Here is a 20,682-nt window from a genome sequence, read left to right as displayed (position 1 = left end):
ATATAAAGGTAAAGGTACCCCTGCCCGTACGGGCCAGTCTTGACAGACTCTGGGGTTGTGCGCCCATCTCACTCAAGAGGCCGGGGGCCAGCGCTGTCCGGAGACACTTCCGGGTCATGTGGCCAGCGTGACAAAGCTGCATCTGGCAAGCCAGCGCAGCACACGGAAACGCCGTTTACCTTCCCGCCAGTAAGCGGTCCCTATTTATCTACTTGCACCTGGGGGTGCTTTCGAACTGCTAGGTTGGCAGGCGCTGGGACCGAGCAGCAGGAGTGCACCCCGCCGCGGGGATTCGAACCGCCGACCTTTCGATCGGCAAGCCCTAGGCACTGAGGCTTTTACCCACAGCGCCACCCGCGTCCCATTTGCATCTTATATATTGATATACCATTCTTCATCACTAGATTCTGTGGCAATTTACAATATGAAGAAACAATATAATAGATGCCCTTAGATCCAGGTTTCCTAAATAGTGCTCCACGATATGTGTGAGGAACACACATACTAGTGCCCCAAACTGTGGGAACTTTCAGGAAAAGTTCCAGTTCTAAGGCTTGATGGCTCATAATGTCAGTCTTTTTTAGAATAATACCATGGCTTAAAAGAAAACTGGAGAGTGAATGCCACTGATTGGGTGCCACTTTAAAAAAGGCTCCCTTCTCTTACTGTAACTTACCTCATCTCTGGTGTTGGGGCACCCAGAGGAAAGTATTGGCTAAGGTACCCTGCAGCCAACCTAAAAACCCTTTAGAGATTCCTACGCATACAACTGAGACCTTCTCCTGCCTCTGTGAACTTGAAATGTTCACAGGTAGAAGTGAAAGTGTCTGCATCGATAACAGACTTCTCAGGACCCTCTTCAGTCCCTTAATCAAGACATAAAACTGATTTAATACATTGCAGTGTACTTTTGCTCTGAGTCAACTTGCATTCTCGTTCATGGATTTGAGACTGTTGGAGACACACCTTCTGAATGCACCCGGGTCCCATCTCTGCATGGAGACTGGTTCCCCATTGCTTATGTAAATCCTTGTTTATATACTCTGAATCAGGGGAGGGAAACCGCAGCTCTACAGATACTGCTGGACTGTAGCTTCCATCAGTCCCAGGCAGCATAGCCAGTGGTCAACAATGATGACAGTGGCAGTCCAGAAACATCTGCAGAGCTACAGATGTCCTCCCCCCTTCCCTAAATGCATCAGATGTTAATTGGTATTCTAATTGCTAATCCTCTGTGCATGACATCTTGGCCAAAATGCTTTATGCAACTTGGTGTCTGTGTACTTGGAAGCAGCTAGCCTTCATGTATGCCCTGGTATGAATTAACCCATCAGCAATGAACAATGGCCACATAAATGAAGCTGCCACCTTTGAATTTTGCTTTGTGGTGGTGACTTGAGCTTTGTATGTGCCGCAGCCATTGAAATTTCCTTCTTTCAAGATTTCTAAACCATGTCCCTGTTTTTCACAGTGTTCCATGGAGAGACCCTGATGCGTGGGTGGAGAGTCGGACTCATTGCTGCAATGCCTTCCTGCTCCTCTGAGGATAGCATGTAAGTCCTCTGTTATGGTTGCTCTCTCGTAGACCAGACAAGTGTGCTTCTCAGACGGTCTGGACCACTCTGCCATTAGCAAAAGACAGCCCCTCTTTTGGCAAGCCAATATTACAGCTGATGTCTTTGGAGGGCTGTTTGTGTCTAGAGGGTGGTGTGAGCCAGCAGTGAGGGGGCGCTCATCCATTGAGGGGCGCACAGCCACACACCCCTCATTGTTCAGGTAGGGTGGAGCCCGCACCTCACTGCTGGCTAGCGGGATCTGACGCCGAGATGCTTATTTACTCGAGTCTAATGCGCCATCTAATGCGCACCCAATTTTTTTGCAGCATAATTTGGCGGGAAAAAAGGGTGCTCATTAGACTCGAGTAAATGTGGTATATTGGAAGCTGCCTTTCAACTTTCCGATTCTATGATCTGTGGTTGTATAATTCTATCTGTGGTTATATAATTCTAGTGGGACGGGTGGCGCTGTGGGTAAAACCTCAGCGCCTAGGACTTGCCGATCGCATGGTCGGCGGTTCAAATCCCCGCGGCGGGGTGCGCTCCCGTCGTTTGGTCCCAGCGCCTGCCAACCTAGCAGTTCGAAAGCACTCCCGGGTGCAAGTAGATAAATAGGGACCGCTTGCCAGCGGGAAGGTAAACGGCATTCCGTGTGCTGCGCTGGCTCGCCAGATGCAGCTTTGTCACACTGGCCATGTGACCCGGAAGTGTCTGCGGACAGCGCTGGCCCCCGGCCTCTAGAGTGAGATGAGCGCACAACCCTAGAGTCTGGCAAGACTGGCCCGTACGGGCAGGGGTACCTTTACCCTTTACCTTTAATTCTATCCCGGCTGGCTTATTTACCTCCATAAACAACAGGCCAAATGCCTGCTGGATGGAAAATGAGTATCACTCTCCTGACAATCTAGCTCTGAATTATCTGTTCTGCCTGGCAGTAGCTCTCCAGGGTCCTGGCCAGTGATCTTTCCCAGCACCTGCTGCTGAGCTCCTTTAACTGGGGTAACCAAGATCAAGCCTTTTGCAAAAGCATGTCTTCTACCACTAAGCTGTGGTCCCTACTGCTTTTCATAGACATAATCTTTTGTCTCTTACAATTGTATTTTCAGTTGTGAATTTTAAGAAAGTGTTTGGATGCAAAGTGGGGGACAGCACAGCAGCCAAACTCTGCTTGGTTCTCTGTCTAGCTTCCTGCAACTAGGAATTCAACTAGGAGCGCACAGACGGGGAGGAGGGGGAGAGCTGTGGCTCCAACTTGTGCAGAGTCAAATGTAAGCTTACTATTGTTTGATTCCTTCAACCAGGGGAGCTGGAGTCTTGATTAAAACTGATGGTGGTGGTGGTGGTGGCGGCGATGATTTTAAGAGGATTGGTTGACCTCTTAAGGAGGTGGAGCTATAATCAGACTATCAGACTTAAGCAGAAAGCCAAGTGTGTGTCAGAAAATGGAAGCACCTTTTGAAACCTGGACAGTGATGGAATTGTGCCCCTTGCATTCTCCTGGTATTTGGGTTCGCTGCAGGGTCACTTCAGAATTGCAGCTAAAGGCAGGTTTGAAGCCATGCAAGCTGGCCATCTCTATCTCTTGTGAGAACTTATTCCATAGTTTAGCTTTGCGCCCTGTGAAGAAGTACTTTCTCTTGCCTTTCCTGAATTCAGCTTTATTGGATGTCCTCGAGTTCCAGTGTTATGAGAGAGGAAGGGGGGGGGGGAGCCTATGTAATTAATCTTACTGTTGTTGTGCAGTTGCCTGTGGCCACAAGCAATAAACACTTACTTTGAAATGAGCTTTATGCAAATCTGCACAGAGCTTCTGGTTAGTTTGTGGGTTGAATGGCACACAATGCTAAAGGATTAAAATAAGTTTCACCCTCCTCAAGCCCTCATATCTCTTCCCCATCCCCCAAACGTGTATGACTTTGTGCGTTTTCCCTTCACCAACTTTTTACAGGTCTGTACGCACATTGGGTTTTTGAATGAGTGTGATGGGTGCCATCCCCTCTGGTCACACGCCCCCTCTGCTAATCACCATCACCCTACATATAGAGACAGAAAGCCCTCACACTTAGCTTTTTCAAGGGATCTGGGTAAAAATGTGTTCCTGTAAAATTAATCTGAGCTTTACTCCCTTGGGAGGTTGTGGACTCTCTCCGTCGTTGGAGCTTTTAAAGCAGAGGTTGGGTGGCCATCTGTCATGGATGCTTTAGCTGAGATTCCTGCCTTGCAGGGGGTTGGACTAGATAACCCTTGGGTCCCTTCCAACTCTATGATTCTATGTCAATGATGGTTTTTTTGAATGTGTTGTTTGGTAGTTTCCTCTGCTTAAACGAGTTCTGGTCTAACCGAGTAAAACAGTATGTTAGACTTAAAGCTGAGAACCTAGGGTTTATGCCTCACCCAAAGTGTGGACCGTCTTTATGAAATTCAATGGGCAATTTCTGTTTCCAGTTGAACTTTGGTAATCTGGCTGGCAGGCACCCTTGGGCTGGCCTTATAGAGAGCTGGAGGGTGAAGAATATTCTGTAACCTGTTTTGCAGGAGCCTTTGCTGTTCAAACAGCAAACTTCATGTGTGGGTCAGAAGCAAATGCGCGCTCTCTCTCTCTGAACTCATTTTATGGCCCTGGGCAAGTCTCCCTTAGCTTCTTGTTCTTCCCTACTGAAAATCTATTCCAACAAATTGTGGTTCTCTACTCTGCCTATAAAAATTAAAAGTGCAATATGCTTGTCCTACTTAGAATAGGCAGGTTGAAATAAATGGGCATGACTAATGAAGGTCCATTAATTTCACTGGGTCTACTCTAACAGAATTGGATATAGCCCTAGGTTCTTTTTAGTTCTGTCCATAAGGGACAGCAAAGCTTCCGTGAGCGTAAGTGTAGGAATGTTTTTTTGTGTGTGAGTAACATTTAATTGTAATCGGTGTCTGCTTCCTTCTTGCATTTGGTCAGGTTTGTAGGGTCAGTGGTCTTCAACCTTTTCAGACCCAGTACCAACTTTCAATCCAAACATGCATATAGGAACCCATGTCCTAACCTTTTGTCATATACAGTGGTGCCTCGCAAGACGAAATTAATTCGTTCCGCAAGTCTCTTCGTCTTGCGAGTTTTTCGTCTTGCGATGCACGGTTTCCCATAGGAATGCATTGAAAATCAATTAATGCGTTCCTATGGAAACCACCTTCAGACCAGGTCCGGGGACAGTCTGTCCCCCGACCTCTTCTGAAGGCTGGGGGGGGGGGGGACAAGGGCTTTTCTTCCCAACCCCAGCATTTTAAAAAAACCCGGGACAGCGGAGACTTCTCCGCTGTCCGGGGCGATCTTAAAATGCTGGCGGGCGGCATTTTAAAATCGCCCCGGGACAGCGGAGAACTTCTCCGCTGTCTGGGGCGATTTAAAAGCCCCTGGGAAGGCAGGCAGGGGGGACAAAGACTTTTGCCCCCCGCCTGCCTTCAGAAGAGGTCCAGGACCTCTTCTGAAGGCGGGCGGGGGGCGAAAGTCTTTGTCCCCCCTGCCTGCCTTCCCAGGACCTCTTCTGAAGGCGGGCGGGGGGGCAAAAGTCTTTGTCCCCCCTGCCTGCCTTCCCAGGACCTCTTCTGAAGGCGGGCGGGGGGCGAAAGTCTTTGCTCCCCCCCCCCGCCTGCCTTCAAAAGCTGTCCGGGACAGGCTTCGCGGACCTCTCCACAAGCAGCGGGAGCGCTCCCGCTGATTGCGGAGAGTTGCCAGCATGCCGAAGCCTGTGCGCGCTGAGATCAGCGCGCCCAGGCTTCGCGGCCCCGCCGCCCGGCTTCGGAGCATCCTTCCCGAGGTGTTCCCGCCCCACCGCCCGGCTTCGGAGGAGGTCTGAGGACAGTGGGGAAGACGAGCTGCGCTTCCCTGCTGTCCCGGAGATTTCCCTATGGGCTGTCGTCTTGCGAAGCAAGCCCATAGGGAAATTCGTTTTGCGAAGCGCCTCCAAAATGGAAAACCCTTTCCTCTAGCGGGTTTTCCGTCTTGCAAGGCGTTCGTCTTGCGGGGCACCACTGTATTTGCATGTTGGTATTACTCCTGTTGTAACCCACCTTGGATCAGGCTGTGACCTGCTAGTGAGCTCTGACCCACCAGTGGAAGACCAATGGGCTAGGCAATTGCCCTTTTCCCTCCTGCCCCATATATCCTGCCATGAAAGAAGTTGTCTGAATTTGCATTTGCAAGTAAGACAGAAGTTTAGGCTTCAGTCACGTGAAGTCATTTGGGTGCTGTCCTGCAGATTACCTGCTAGGAAGCCAATTCTGGAGCAGACTTTGAAAGTCTATCCTCCTTCAGCCAAGAAATATTTCCCAGCTTGCCTCTGGTGTGAGTTGGTTGCAGATTTGACGCTGTTGGATTCAGGGCTCGATAGAGACAAGGAATGGCTGGCTTGGTACAGCAATTTAAGAGATGATAATAATAAGTAATTGTCCATCTTGAAGCATACTGATGCCTACTGCTCATCTTCCTTTGCCAATTCATCGCCAGCTGGGAGTGGGCCACATCCACTCGGATTTCATCTTTCCAACTCTCTTGACTGGCTCTTGTTTGCATTCATGCTCTGCATAGTAATGGGACACACCTAATTCTTGCATTGCTGGGGCCTTCTGGCATCATTTCTCTCTCCTTCTTGTGTGCGTGTGTCTGTGCATATACACACACAATTCTGCCAGCTAAGGATAACATGTCATGCATCTAAAATAGGCTCTTCATAACCATCCCACCTCCTGCTGGCCTCCTCATCCCATCCTATTGTGGGAAGAGCCACTGCTTTGTTCTAATGGTGCTTCCCTGTGTGTATGGCTTTTTAAAAAGCCAGAACAGAAGTGTCTTGTTCTACTCCCTTTCTGCTGCCACTGTGGGATTTGTGTGTGTTGTCTTGATTCTGCCTTTCTATCAGAAAAGAGATTTCAGGCAGTGAGCAGAAGAAGTTTGAAGCAAATGCACTACTGACATTTTCAAAGCACAAAGCAACAAGCCATAGCAACCATTATCGATTCACCAACAGTCCCAGTTTCCTGATCTTTAAAAGCCCTCTTCTAGAGGGAGGTCTTCAATGTGTGGTGTGGAAGGGCTACACCATGATTGGGGCCAGGTGGGCCTCCCTAGGAATGGCATTCTGCAAGAAGGATGCCACAGCCGAGAAGGCCCCGTCTCTCATACCACCTGTTGAATTTCAGAAGATGGAGGGACATGGAGCAGGGCCTCGGATGCTGATCTGATCATGCTTCACAGAGGTACGTAAGGGAGGCAGTGGCTCTGGTATCTTCATCCTAGGCCTTTTCAGATTGCAGTCACTGTTTGCTGATTTTTGCACATGTGCTGCAACAGCAGGCAGCTATATGCCAGGATGTTTCATCCTCTGGGACTGAACCTTGGGCCAGGTTGGTGAGTTTGAGGGCCTCTTCTCAACAGGTGGTAAGGGCTGGGTTGGAAAGGAGGCAGCATAAATTTAGAAGAGACTGAGATAAAAAAAACAGCCACCACCATTCAGAGACTGAGATACACAGCTGCTGAATAACAGTGCTGGTCCCTGTCGCCAGTCGTTATATGTTACTTTCATAGAACAGCTAACTAAGGCTGAGCTATGGATCAAAAGGTCCCTGGTTCAAATCTTGCCCTGAGGCAAGTTGCACTTTGTTCTTCTCAATTCCCACACCCTGTGCGTCTTGGCTCTGCCCACCTTTTGCATGCAGCCTCAGGAAGGTGGCCTCTAAGGATACAGACCATGGGCTGAAAAAAATGTTATAAGGATGAAAACTAGATTGCTCTGAACACCTGAAAGTTCTAATACAGAGCTTTCCAAACTTTACATGTTTGTGACACGTGTTTTGGACATGCATCATTTCGCGTGACACAGTAATTCAGTTTTACTAGCAAACCAAAGGCTAAACTAACCCCTTTCCAGCCCCGGGAAGAGCGCGGGGAGCGTTCACGCGACACACCTACACATTGCAGCCAACACACTACCATGTTGCGACACACAGTTTGGAAAGATCTGTTCTAATACCAAGTGTTGAGTGTGTGTCTGTGTGTATCTATATCTAGAGAGGGGAATCTTAAAAGCATCAAGCAGCATCAAACTTCAGACAGGTTTTCTCCGGATCTCAGAGGAATGCAGTTAATTAGTAAAATGATGTTTATTACAGTGACTAACAATGTTAAATGTTTTAAAACAAGATGAAAGTGGAAACATCTTCAACTGCTCCTGAAATGCCTTTTTGAAGGGTGAGATATCATTAACTACAACTTTGGACTGTGTGATTACTGACCGGGTACCACAAACACAAATCCGCTGTGCATAGGGAATCCTTTTATACTTTCCCTCCAAATAGGCTGAAGGCATTGTTTGGAAATGAAGGACCGTGAAAGCTTTTCTAAGAGCAGCAAAAGTTCGATCTTGAAAGTACTGTTGAAAGTATTGATTTCTCTTTAATGAACTGAACCAAGCGGGGAAATGCTTGGAATTGGCTGGCAAGTACATTTCCCCGAGAAACCTACCTCAAAAATTCTTTTTCGAATGAAAAATATATCCGTACAGACTCGGGAGGTCTGAGCACCCTCAAAGCCAGATTATAACAATGTTAACCAGCATTGGACTCAATGTTGTTCAGTGAAACATCGCTTCCAAATTACTTTCCTCAAAATCCACCCATCTCTCCCCATAAAGTAGGGATGATTTATAAGTGCTTGCCTTTAAAAACCGTACTCATCAGAGGTCTGCCTTAAACCTGAAAGTATTTGCTGCCCTTTTTATGACAAAAACTTGCATCGTTAGCATATCTGCCTCTAGAAAGGCAGATAACTTTTGCATTCTCTTGTTACATAAATTTGGCGTATTCACGGAGTGTGCCGGGGAGGTTGCCCTGGCAGAGCTGAAAGTTTTGTAAAGATGGAGTAGAGGAGCTGGCAGCCTCCAAGATAAAACCAGGTTTGGGCACTCACTCCAGTTGGAAGAGAGCAGCGATGTGCATTATCTGGCCCACTGGCACAACGTCCCTATGAGGCGGGCTGCTCTGCTTCCAAGAGCCCTTAAAGACAGCTCTGCACAGAACACAGTTTAGTCTAGCTTTGAGCCATGATTAGAACCATCTGCCATCTCAGCCAGCCTCAATACTCCGTGTCCTTTTTAATGATAACTTAGCACTTTTTATGGGACTGGATCAGGGGGGCAATATGCAGTCCTCTGATTTATCCCACAGAAGGCAAGTCATTCTGTTGCCATCATAGCCTTTTTATATTGCTGCAATATCACTTCTTATACTCTATCCCCCCCCCCCTTTCCCCAGGCACATTGCTCCAGCACGGGGTTTTTTGGTGGGGAGGATGCGGGCCTTTAGATTTCCACTGTAAAATCCAAACTTTGGAGACTGGTAGAAGAGAAAGTGCAGCAAATGGAGCCAGGAATCCAGACTTGGCAGTAGCTTGATGCAAACTGTGGGTATCGTAAAGCTCCTTGGATGCTTAGCTATTAAAATGCATTTATGGTTTTTAAATAGCTTCCTGAAAAAGATTCTGGGTCAGAGTCATCTGTCTCGGCAAATTCAGCGCATGAATCGACCTCTTTGTAACCCTGTGTTACAGTAAGAATTTTAGGAATTTCCTTTGATTACCTCTTGCCAGTCGGCCACTGGGAGAAGCCACAGCTGCTTTCTAGGTGCAGAGGTGAGGAAATGTGGCGTCACACAGTTTAAAGGGTGCTTCCAAACGGAGAGACCTGGGGCGGTGGGGGGTCATTTACGCACAATAAATGTGGAGACTGTGCTCAATCCACATGTGTGTGGTTTTTCCTGGCAGATTTGAAGCATATTAATCTAGCACAAGGGGTGTTTGTGTAAGCAGTTTTCATTGCACGGGCATCATGTTTCTCATGCTACCCTTCCTGCCTCCTCGAGAGGCAAGCAGAATCACATAGAATTTGCGAACCAACAACCTTGGTCACAGCATTGCAGAAGCAGGCTGTTTAAAAGGGCTTCGATAAAGCAACAGTGCCAGTCTTAATGGACGCGCACCAGGGTCTTAGACGAGCCTTCTCAGAGCTGCGGGGGGACGTTCAGTATCACCTTGGGGAAAAGAGCATAGGTCAGTGGTCCCATGTTCAGTTCCTGGCATCTCTCATAAAAAGAAGTTCATTTAATTCTTTAATTTAAGCCATTTCTATACCTCTTAATCATTAGCATTTCTTAGCACTGCGCCTAGCCATGAACCATGCAGGTTCAGTAAGGAGGACGTTCCTACCTGATCTCAGCTGGGAGGGAGTTCCACTGGCTTGGGATCACATGCACTGAATGCATGGCTTCTGGTAAATCACGAGATGCGCCTCTGAGCCATGGCTGATCACCAATGGATACTCCCTTCAAATATTTTGGTGATCAGGTGGCAATATAGGGGATCAGGCAGTCCTTGCGATATCCTGGACCTAAGAAGGGATTTGTGCAATGATATTATTTCCCTGAGATCTTGTACCAGAGTAGGCCAGGATTTGCCAGCCTGGTGCCCTCCAGATGATGTGCCATCAGCCAGTTGCCCAAAACGCCTGGAGAATATCTTTGTTTTCATTGATTCAGTCAACGGCTGAAAATGGCTACTTGTGACAACTCTGATTTCTAGACTTCTTTGCATATACGATCTGATTGCAACCCTATGATGACCTTATAAAAATAGGTTGGGGGGAAAGGGTCTTAGACTAAAAATCACCAGATGAGTTCATGGCAGAGGAAAGATCTGAGCTAACTACTTCCCCATCCATAGCTCAGTGACCTAGCCACTAGGCTACACTAGGTTGTCTTCAATTTGCAGGCTGCACCAGAACCCTTGCCTTGAGAGCTTCAGCAGGGCTCACATGCAAAGTACTGCCCCAGAAACAGCCTCTTCCTGTGCTGTCGGGGCAAGCACGGCCAAACACATTTTGCACTTCTGCAAGGCTGCATTGCATAACTGGGAGGGTGCACAAGAATCCTTCAGAGACTGCAATCTTGAGACTGTGGATGACATAAGAGTTTAGCCAGCGTATCCAAAGCGGGAACAAAGGATGAGGTCATATATTGGATGGGATTGTTGAGCCCAGTTCTGTCCTCTCCAACATCCTTCTCCAGGTATTTTGGGCAACTGACTATATATTCAACTGATTATAAGTGCATCTTTGATTAATTGGGCAACACACCTTTTTTAAAGTTAGTTGCTTTCAATTTAAGTATTTCTATAAACTACAGATGGCAGCGGCATGTTAGGTAATTTCCTCTATTCTCTTGCTTGGAAGGTGGCACCAACTGTGCTACATACATGCAAAGGTAAAGGACCCCTGGACAGTTAGGTCCAGTCAAAGGCGACTGTGAGGTTGCAGCACTTATCTCACTTTCAGGCCGACGGAGCCGGCGTTTGTCCACAGACAGCTTTCCGGGTCATGTGGCCAGCATGACTAAACCGCTTCTGGTGCAACAGGACACTGTGATGGAAACCAGAGCACAATGAAATGCTGTTTACCTTCCTGTCACTGTGGTATCTATCTACTTGCACTGGCATGCTTTTGAACTGCTAGGTTGGCAGGAGCTGAGACAGCAACAGGAGCTCACCTTCGCCGGTTGGATTCGAACCGCCAACCTTCCGAATGGCTCAGTGGTTTAGATCTTGTGTCAATTGCAGTAGTCATTGTATCACCACCCTGTTCATTGCTTTATTGTTATTTCTGAACCATAGGAGCCAACTCCTAGGGACTGTGGGATCTTTGCCTCCCTCAATAAAATATTTGAGAAGGCTCCTCCCCCCCCCCCAAGTTGATGGGCATTGCCATTCAAATGGTGTGCATGTGTCATGTGATCAGTTATGCAGGCCGGGGCTTACACACACACCCTAATCTTTTATTCACGTTGGCACCCCTGTTCTAAACAATTTCCCCACCCTCTTCCCCCTAGGTTGCTCCACCGTCAATGATGGCATGCTGAGACCCACTGAGCAGCGGCGGCGTGGGCGTGCGATAGCAAGGGGGCCGCTCTAACCGCTGGGCGTGGGACACCATGGGCCAGTGCGTCACCAAGTGCAAGAATCCTTCTTCCACTCTTGGCAGCAAAAATGGCGACCGAGAATCGAGCGGCAAGGCTCACGGCAAGCGGAGCACGATTCACAAGGAGGAACACTGCACCGTCGGGGGGAAATCCTCCGGGGACATCCTGGTTAACGGGACAAAGAAGATGGAAGCCTCTGTAGAGTCTAGTCAGCCCCCTTCTTCTTCCGGGGACGCGAAGAAGGAGCCAGTTTCTGGCACGGAGGAATCGTCCCTCCACAGGACTGAGGAATTATTTAGGAGGTACAAGGACGAGCGAGAAGATGCCATATTGGAGGAAGGCATGGAGCATTTTTGCAACGACCTCTGTGTCGACCCTACTGAATTCAAAGTCCTTGTCCTGGCATGGAAGTTCCAGGCAGCTACCATGTGCAAATTCACAAGGTGAGTTCCTGCAGCTGTGACCTGCTCAAGGACTATTTCCTGACTTACATAAATATTGGTGGGTTGCCAACTTGCTAATTGACTGTGAATCTACATAAGCTGTAAGATTCTAACTACATAAGCTGTAAGAGAAAACGATTCTAACAGAAACCATAATCCCCATGTCTTTTAGGTGATGCGCACTGCGTCGTTTTTAGAAGAGGCACCCCCTCTTTTATACATTAGAGGATGCCTCTTCAGGTGATGGTTTCAGGTTTTATAAATAGTTGGATTACAAAAAAATGTTTTTGAAAATTTAAACCTGCTGTTGTAAAAATCATGATTCTCAGGTTCTTCTCTTTCTGGAAAAAAGTATGTGCAAATGAGTTGTTTTTCTCACCTTTTTGAAGACTTGCAACTGGTCCCTCCAAGTGGAGTCCCACTCTCACCTGTTAGGTTTATTATTATTATTATTATTATTATTATTATTATTATTATGGCGGCAGCTTCCAACAGAACATAAAAGAACACAACAAAGCATCAGACACTAAAAGCTTCCCTATACAGGGCTGCCTTCAGATGCCTACAGAAAGTTGTCTGTTTATCTCTGACATGTGGCGGGAGGGTGCCAATACAAGAAGGCCCTCTGCCAGGTTCCCTATAACTTCTTGCAATGAGGGAACCTCCTAAAGTCCCTTGGAGCTGGACCTTGGTGCCCAGGCTGCACAATGGGGGCAGAGACGCTCCTTCAGGTATACAGGGCTGAAGTATTGTGGAGGGGGGTGCAGCTCACCCATTGACATACCCCATGAGGACTGTCACCACCCAGGTAAGTCTGTGAACTGAGCTACAGATCTTTGGTGCTTCAAGCACCTTTCAGTGCATGAGCATAAGTGCCAAGATTAGTTAACAGCAGGAGAAGGTCGTTTTCCTTCAGTCTCTGTGTGTGGGCTTCCTGGAGTCATCTGGCTGCCCGCTTTTGGGAAGCAGGATGCTTGGCTGAGTGGACCTTTGGGAACAGCCTTATGTATGTGTTTTAATTGTGTGTGTGTGTGTGTGTGTGTGTGTGTGTGTGTGTAATTTGCACTGTGTGTGTGTGTGTGTGTGTGTGTGTGTGTGTGTGTGTGTGTGTTTTAGTATGGAATTGTTTTCATTGCTGATGTTTTAACTTAAATCACTTAATATATTATAAAGGCAGTGATTCATAAAAAGGTAAAGGTAAAGGGACCCCTGACCATTAGGTCTAGTCGTGGCCGACTCTGGGGTTGCGGCGCTCTTTTCACTTTATTGGCCGAGGGAGGCGGCGTACAGCTTCCGGGTCATGTGGCCAGCATGACTAAGCTGCTCCTGGCGAACCAGAGCAGCACACGGAAACGCCTTTTACCTTCCCGCCGGAGCGGTACCTATTTATCTACTTGCACTTTGACGTGCTTTTGAACTGCTAGGTTGGCAGGAGCAGGGACCAAGCAACAGGGATCCCCGACGCGGGGATTCGAACCGCCGACCTTCCGATCGGCAAGTCCTAGGCTTAACCCACAGCGCCACCTGCGTCCCTTGATTCATAAAAGGAATCAAATAAAAATTATTTGATTCATAAAAGGAATCAAACAAATAAATAAGCTGGACTGATCCATTGGGCTTCAGATTGTGTTGGGGAGGGAATCATGTCTTTGCATGTTCGCATACGGAGTAAAACTCTGTGTCAATGGAAGTAAGTGCAACAGGCAGGACTGAGGGGGTTTAAATTCCTTCGGGGTTGCATGATGCTCAATGATGCATATGTTTTCACAGAATGTTTGAACTGGCATTTCTTTCCGGTACCATTTTCTGATTCCCCCTTTCCCAACACAAATTAACTGGGATCAAAGGGAGCAATGCAAAACTCTTCCGATCATTTTGTCAGCAGAAGCAGTTCTACTTGCCACTTGATCCCCCCCCCCAGCTCCTCCCTCTGGGTGCTGGTTTGGGGGTCCTCACCCCTGATCAAGGAAGTTGCATGTCGCCGCTGTGACTACTAGCCCTGAGGTTTTTGCGTGTGATGCTGAAGAAAAGGAGGTGATCTAACTGGCTTCTTTTCCCCTTGACTAGGACGGAGTTCTTTGAGGGCTGCAAAGCAATAAACGCGGACAGCATCGATGGGATATGTGCCCGGTTCCCCAGCCTCTTAAACGAAGCCAAACAAGAAGATAAGTTCAAGGATCTTTACCGTTTTACCTTTCAGTTTGGCCTGGACTCCGAGGAGGGACAGAGGTCGCTGCATCGGGAAATAGCCATTGCCCTTTGGAAACTAGTCTTCACTCAAAACAAGCCCCCGATATTGGACCAGTGGTTACACTTCTTGAATGAGAACCCCTCAGGAATTAAGGGAATCTCCCGGGACACGTGGAACATGTTCCTCAATTTTACTCAGGTCATTGGGCCGGACCTCAGCAATTACAGTGAAGATGAGGCCTGGCCCAGTCTCTTTGATACCTTTGTGGAATGGGAAATGGAGAGGCGGAAGAAGGAGGAGAACACCAAATGCGTTGCAGCTTCACAGACAGCAAGCCTGTGTATAGACCACCATACTTAGTGCCATTTAACACAGCGAAAACAGCCGTAACCTGTTAACCTTTCATTACCCATAAGCTCCGGACTCCTCTGGAATTTACAGACGCTCCAGATTTTTCTACTTTACACCTTTCTCTGCCTTGTATTTTTGAAAGGGCTCTAAAATGCTGTATCCATATTTTAGGCACTTTCTTTTGAATTTTGGGTTATTCTCGTTTCTTCTTCCCCCCTGCCCCCTGAAATGTTTGAGACCCCTGGCTGCAAGTTAAATGGTTTCTTTTTCTCTTTTTCAAAAAAACAAAAAACGTTGCAGATTGATGTTGGTTGCACAACTTTAAAAAAAAACAAAAACTTTTTGTGAGGTTAAATTAACATCGCTAAATTATACAGTGCCAGATTGAAGTTCTGCAAATATACATACATATATATATGTGTGTGTGTATATATATGTATGTATATATTTCAGAGCAGGTCTATACTGTGTGTAGTGCTGTTTACATTGTTGAATTTTTTTTTTAAAAGGTTGTGATAATTTTATGATTCATACCATGATGAATTAACAGTGTTAACTGTTAACTACAAATGCATTTAATTCCCAGGTAAATAAGATTCTGAAAGCCAATGAAAGCAGCATCGTTTCCTTTTTTTTGTAGCATGGTTAGCTTCCTTTAATTTGGCTCCTGGTTTTTATGGGCGAGGAAAAAAACTTACTTTTGTCTGACAGAGTATTCTGTACTTGCCAGTCAGCTGAGAATTCAGTAATAACCTTTTTTGAACCCTTGGTTCTGAGGCAAGAGGGAGCAGTATATGGTTTGGTAGAGAGGGCTGTTTTTTTTTTTTACTTCTTGCCTTCCACTCTCCACCCCCCCCAACACGAAAAAGAAAATTCTGCCATAATTTGGGGCAGCTTTGCACATAAGCTCTGTTCACACCGACAGGATGCCAAGCATGTACTATAAGGGGGTGAAAACTTAGCCAGGTGTGGGGAACCTTTGGTCCTCTAGATATTGTTTAACTGCAACTCTAGCACAGCCAGGGATGATGGGAGCTGTATTTTAGCAATATCTGGAGCACTAGAGGTTCCCCATGCCCAAACTAGGCAGGGATGGTGCTAATGCAAGCCCTTTTCCGATAGCATTAAGTGACGGGATTCTCCTCTGTGTACAATAGGCCTTGCCACTTTCCGGCTGCAAACTGGCCATCCCTCGCTGTGCCTAAAGGGCGTAAGAGCTTTGCTAGCTCGGTTATAAGGCTGTAGTCACTCCTCTGCCCACCCGCTCCCCAAATCCCCAAGGGATTGTATTTTCACGGCCGTGCAAAAGCGCTTTTGCTTGACTGAAAAGCCAAAGGTGGTTCTTCTTCTTCTTTCAGGAGCATGAACCTAGAGAGAAGTGGCGAATGTTTACCCTCCAAGGAAAAAATAACACACACACACACACACACACACACACACACAAAACTTGAATAAAAACTCTGCTTTAATTTTATATATTTGACTCTTGGATAAAAGTGTCAACCAGTTTGGCTGGTAGCTATCTGTATAAGAGGGTGTGTTTTAAAACAACAGCAACTACAAACAAGCCTTTGGCTTTGAAATCAGAGTAGTGGCCATTTCTTCTCTGCTCGAAGAAACGAGCTCCAGCTGAATACGATTTCCACTCTTCTCCTGGGGCCTTCCTGGGTCTTTATTAGCAGCAGCCTGGCCAGGTATTTCGGCAGATGTTCCTTTGGCTCACATAGAAATTCAGAGGTAGCAAAAGCTTGGATTTCTGTTTCATCTGCTGCTGTCGAAAAGGCCCAGAATTAACCAGAGTGGAGGGAACCCTGTTTTGGAATAATATTTAGCAGTGACACGGTAGGCCTCTTATTTTGGGGTGTATTTCTTTGAAATTTCACCTGTATTGGGGATGATTTGCTCGCTTTCAACTGTTGTAACCAAAAAAAGGGAGTTTCCTTAACACTGGCCGGATTATGTTGTTAACTGGATTTTTGAAAAACATTGTTAACATTTTTAAAACTTGGGGAAAGGAATAGTTGCTGAGGCTTTCACCTGAAATGAGCCTCGCCTCCATATGGCTGTCTTTTTTAAAATCTATAAAATATCCAGTCACTCAGTGAAGGCTCGCAAAAGTAGGTTTTACTCCCCCCCCCCCTTAAACATACTTAATGCACCCTTTCCCCAACTTGCTATCCTGCAGATCTTGTAGGACTACAAATCCCATGTGGGAGCTATGGTCCAGCATGCAGAGGACACCAGGTTGACGAAGGCTGGCTTAACGAGTAACAGACTCACTCGAGCTTTGTTTTTAAAAGTAATCCATCTACCGATACATCCCATTGTGTGTAGCTTGTGACAAATGGGAAAGCCAATTGTGTGGTAGGTTGGACAGGGGCATTGAAGACCGCACCCCCTTTGCAGTTGCCCTGTAACCATGCAATGTGCAGAAGCAGGCTAGTTCCTCCACCTCTACAGCTCTTCCTGCAAGAGCATCACTTCAAAGTCACACACACCTTTCTTTCTCTAGTATCCCCCCCCTTTCCCCTTTCCTAATGAAGTTTGCATGGGTGCACTTGGATTATCCCAATTAGTAATTCCATCGAGACAAATTCTTCTAGATCTGAAATTGCCAACAGTCCCGAGCTGGATAAGAAAAATAAAATAAAAATACTTTAAATTCACACCCTCTCTCGCCTGTCAGGAGCAGGAATTGACATCCATTTGTTTGTTGATGAATATTGACTGCATTAAAACACCTTTTTAAAATTGTGCAAACGCTACCAGGAGTGCTGTTTTTACGGGAAAGCTGGTTTTAGTGGCTGCCAACTCCTCAGACCCCTGCTCTTGAGTCCAGACAAGGCAGTTCATCCTTCAGGGTTAAGGCTGCATGTGTGTTCCGTTCAATATTATTATTATTATTATTATTATTATTATTATTATTTATTTATTTATTTATTTATTTATTATTTTATTTATTTATTACAAAGGAAATTGTGTGCCTAAAATTTTTTTTGGGGGGGTGCCTTTTGTCTTGGTGTGTTAATTCATTCCCGAGGGCCCTGCACCCTCTCGCTTGACCTTGCAAAGTATTTAGCCACCTGCTTGAAGGTTTGGCCCACAGAGGCTTTTGGAAGAAGCCTTGGTTATTAAACACATAATGAATGGCAGTAACTCTGTGCATTTGAGAGTCTCTTGTCTACAGAGGTTCTGGGAAGACCTATTTTAGTCAGCAGCCAATTCTAAAGAGGTTTGGGAGTGGGGGAGGTTTGGAACATCCCTCCCTCTGGTCAGGCAACAAGTCCTGCTTCCAGATAATGTGCCACAAGTGTTAAGAGGTGAGAGAATCTCTCCTTGCCCACCTGTGCTACCCCCCACCCCACACTGTTTCTTCCTAGAGGCTCCATTGCATGATCTAATTTACCTTCCACCAACACTTTAAGCCATGGGTAGGCAAACTAAGGCCCAGGGGCTGAATCTAGCCCAATCGCCTTCTAAATCCAGCTTGTGGACGGTCCAGGAATCAGTGTGTTTTTACATGAGTAGAATATGCCCTTTTATTTAAAATGCATCTCTGGGTTATTTGTGGGGCATAGGAATTCGTTCATATTTTTTTCTTCCAAAATATAGTCCAGCCCCACCACAAGGTCTGAGGGACAGTGGACCGGCCCCCTGCTGAAAAAGTTTGCTGACCCCTGCTTTAAGCTCTTTAAGCCTCCTGAGATAAATGCCAGCGAGAGAGATAACCCCATGTAGCCACCACTAATAAGGGCAGGCTCCCAGAAATAAAAAAAACATTTGCCCAGATCGCTTCAAAACTTCTTCTCCATAACTAAGAGTTGCTTGCTTGTGTGAGTCAGGAGCAGGGATCAGATGGTCAGAGAGGATGGAAGATAAGCTAGCCCACAGTATTTGCAGGTCCACAGATTCCCTGTCCTTGGCTTATCTAGTGAGCGCTCGCAAATTAAGCTGTCCTATCGAGTGCATCTACCATACTACGATTCCCAGAAGAAATAGTAGCTCCATGCAATATGGTGTGTTCTCATTGCCCTTCTTCCTGCCGGTATGTGAGCAAGGCCACAGGGGCTGGGTGATAATTGGTTTTCAGCATTGTGATATATCGCCCGGTAAACATTGTGATATACTGATATATAATGATGTCTGAAATGAGGGAGCTTTGTAGAGGCATTGGCTGGCTTCACGGTTTTTCCCATATTGTGGTTTTTGCATAGCACGCACATAACACACCATGATTCTTGATATATTGCAAGGTCAAAATTATGAAACGGATATAACAATATGGACTTCAAACCCATTTTGGATCATACATCGCCCAGCCTTAACATACATTGCCAGGTCAAAAATTAATTGAACCGATATCGCGATGTGATGGGATTCTTTGGTGCAACCTCATTGTGAGCTGACACAGAATCTATGAAGAAACATCATTGCCCATAAAACAAATTGTTCCTGAACTCTACTGAGAAAAGTGGAGGGTGGCAATATTAACAGATATTCTGCAGTTGCCCAGAGGATGTCCCTCTGTTCTATGAACACCAGCTTGTGCATGTGTCTCTTGTGTGCCTCCCAAGTTTAAGTGTCTTAATTTCTCTTCCTGCTCCCCAGCCCGCAAACATGTCAAATGTAGCTTATGGAGGGGCACTTTAATCCACCAAGAAGCAGCTCCTTTACACTTTTGCTAGTGGGACAGGGGTGGAAAACTGCATGGATGGACTCCAACTCCCATCAGCCCCAGGGAGCACAGCTGGTTGTCAGGGATGGTGGCATCTGCAGACATCTGGAGAGCCACAGGTTCCCTGCTGCTGCTCTGAAGGTGTGGAGCTGAGAGGCAAGCTTGATTGATTGCTGAAACGTGAATCTCTCATGCCAAGTATAAAAGGCATGTTTCTCATTTTTACACAATCTTTTAGACATGTAAACTTTGGGTGATGAATGGACATGATGTTGACAAGTACAGTGGTACCTCGGGTTACAGACGCTTCAGGTTACAGACTTCGCTAACCCAGAAATATTACCTCGGGTTAAGAACTTTGCTTCAGGATGAGAACAGAAATCGTGTGGCAGCGGTGGGAGGCCCCATTAGCTAAAGTGGTACCTCAGGTTAAGAACAGTTTCAGGTTAAGAACGGATCTCCAGTACGAATTAAGTTCTTAACCCGAGGTACCATGGCACTTAAAAATGTGGCTGATGTAAAAATAGGTATTGATTTGGTCCCTGCAGTGAAATCTTCCACAACTTGGAGCGAAATGGCTGCAGAAATTCATTTAGCACAGTCGTGGTAATTATCGGCTGGAAAATGAGTTGATGGCTGTAGTTTCTGTGGCATCCTGCTGCCTTTTCCCAGAAATGTGATTTTTTATCTCTCCCTCCCCGCTTCCTGGTAATAAAATATTTACGCTTCCTACAGATGGCACGGCAATGTGGCTTACAAAGGCCTCCCGAGGTAAGAGGAGCGGAACCTGGGCAGCAGTGAGGCATCCTTGGAAACCCAAAAGTTACACCCATGCTGCACCAACAAAGCCTGGCCAGAGGTACCATTTTAAATGCTGGCTCCCTGGTAGGCCAAGCTATTGGCAAGCATCCTTGCAGCATGGCTTTTGCATGCCTGACACATGATTCATCTCAAGCAGGTTCCCAGGCAAGACACGTTAGTCATTCAAAGAGATGGGTTGTGCAGGCGCTGCTACCTGCATGGCCAAATTCCTGCTGTTATCATAAGGGGTGTGTAGATCCATGTTCCAGTCACACCTGCATAGTAGTAGATTGTCACAGATAATACTGTACAGACAGAGTTTCGGTGGCAGAACATGTGCTTTGCAGGCTCCAATCTCAGCTTCCATCTCTGGCATCTCCAGGTAGGGCTCGGGAAAACGCCCGTCTAAAGCTGCTAGAGAGCTGCTGCCAGTCAGTGCAGTCAATACTGAGTTAGATGGAACAATGGTACAAGGAGGCTGCGTATGTTTCTACAAATACTCATACATTATCGTTCCCAATAGGAGCCCAATCTGTGTGGAGGTGGCTTAGGATCAGTTATTTATGGGCATTTAATAGGTAAGCAATTAGACTGAGTGTTGGCCATGGTCCATATGTGATGGGTCATTTCTAAATGGGCTTCTCTTTGTTGGGATGTGCG

General features: G+C 46.6%; 1 protein-coding gene across 3 annotated transcripts in view; it reads left to right on the top strand.

Moving 5' to 3' along the window:
• DCUN1D3 (defective in cullin neddylation 1 domain containing 3) overlaps positions 1-15,957 on the top strand; it is a 38,362-nt gene extending 22,405 nt beyond the window's left edge. For all 3 annotated transcript variants that reach the window (XM_077918541.1, XM_028707093.2, XM_028707094.2), the window contains exons 3-5: positions 1,472-1,553; positions 11,472-12,004; positions 14,072-15,957. In XM_077918541.1, coding sequence (XP_077774667.1) covers positions 11,574-12,004; positions 14,072-14,555 — 915 coding nt within the window. In that variant the 5' untranslated portion in view covers positions 1,472-1,553; positions 11,472-11,573 and the 3' untranslated portion in view covers positions 14,556-15,957. The remainder of the gene's footprint in view (positions 1-1,471; positions 1,554-11,471; positions 12,005-14,071) is intronic.
• The last annotated feature ends 4,725 nt before the right edge of the window (positions 15,958-20,682 follow it).

The sequence above is a fragment of the Podarcis muralis genome, chromosome 14, assembly GCF_964188315.1.
Source record: "Podarcis muralis chromosome 14, rPodMur119.hap1.1, whole genome shotgun sequence".
Taxonomy (NCBI): domain Eukaryota; kingdom Metazoa; phylum Chordata; class Lepidosauria; order Squamata; family Lacertidae; genus Podarcis; species Podarcis muralis.
The sequence above is the reverse complement of the archived record's forward strand: the minus strand, read 5'-3'. Positions and strand labels throughout refer to the sequence as shown.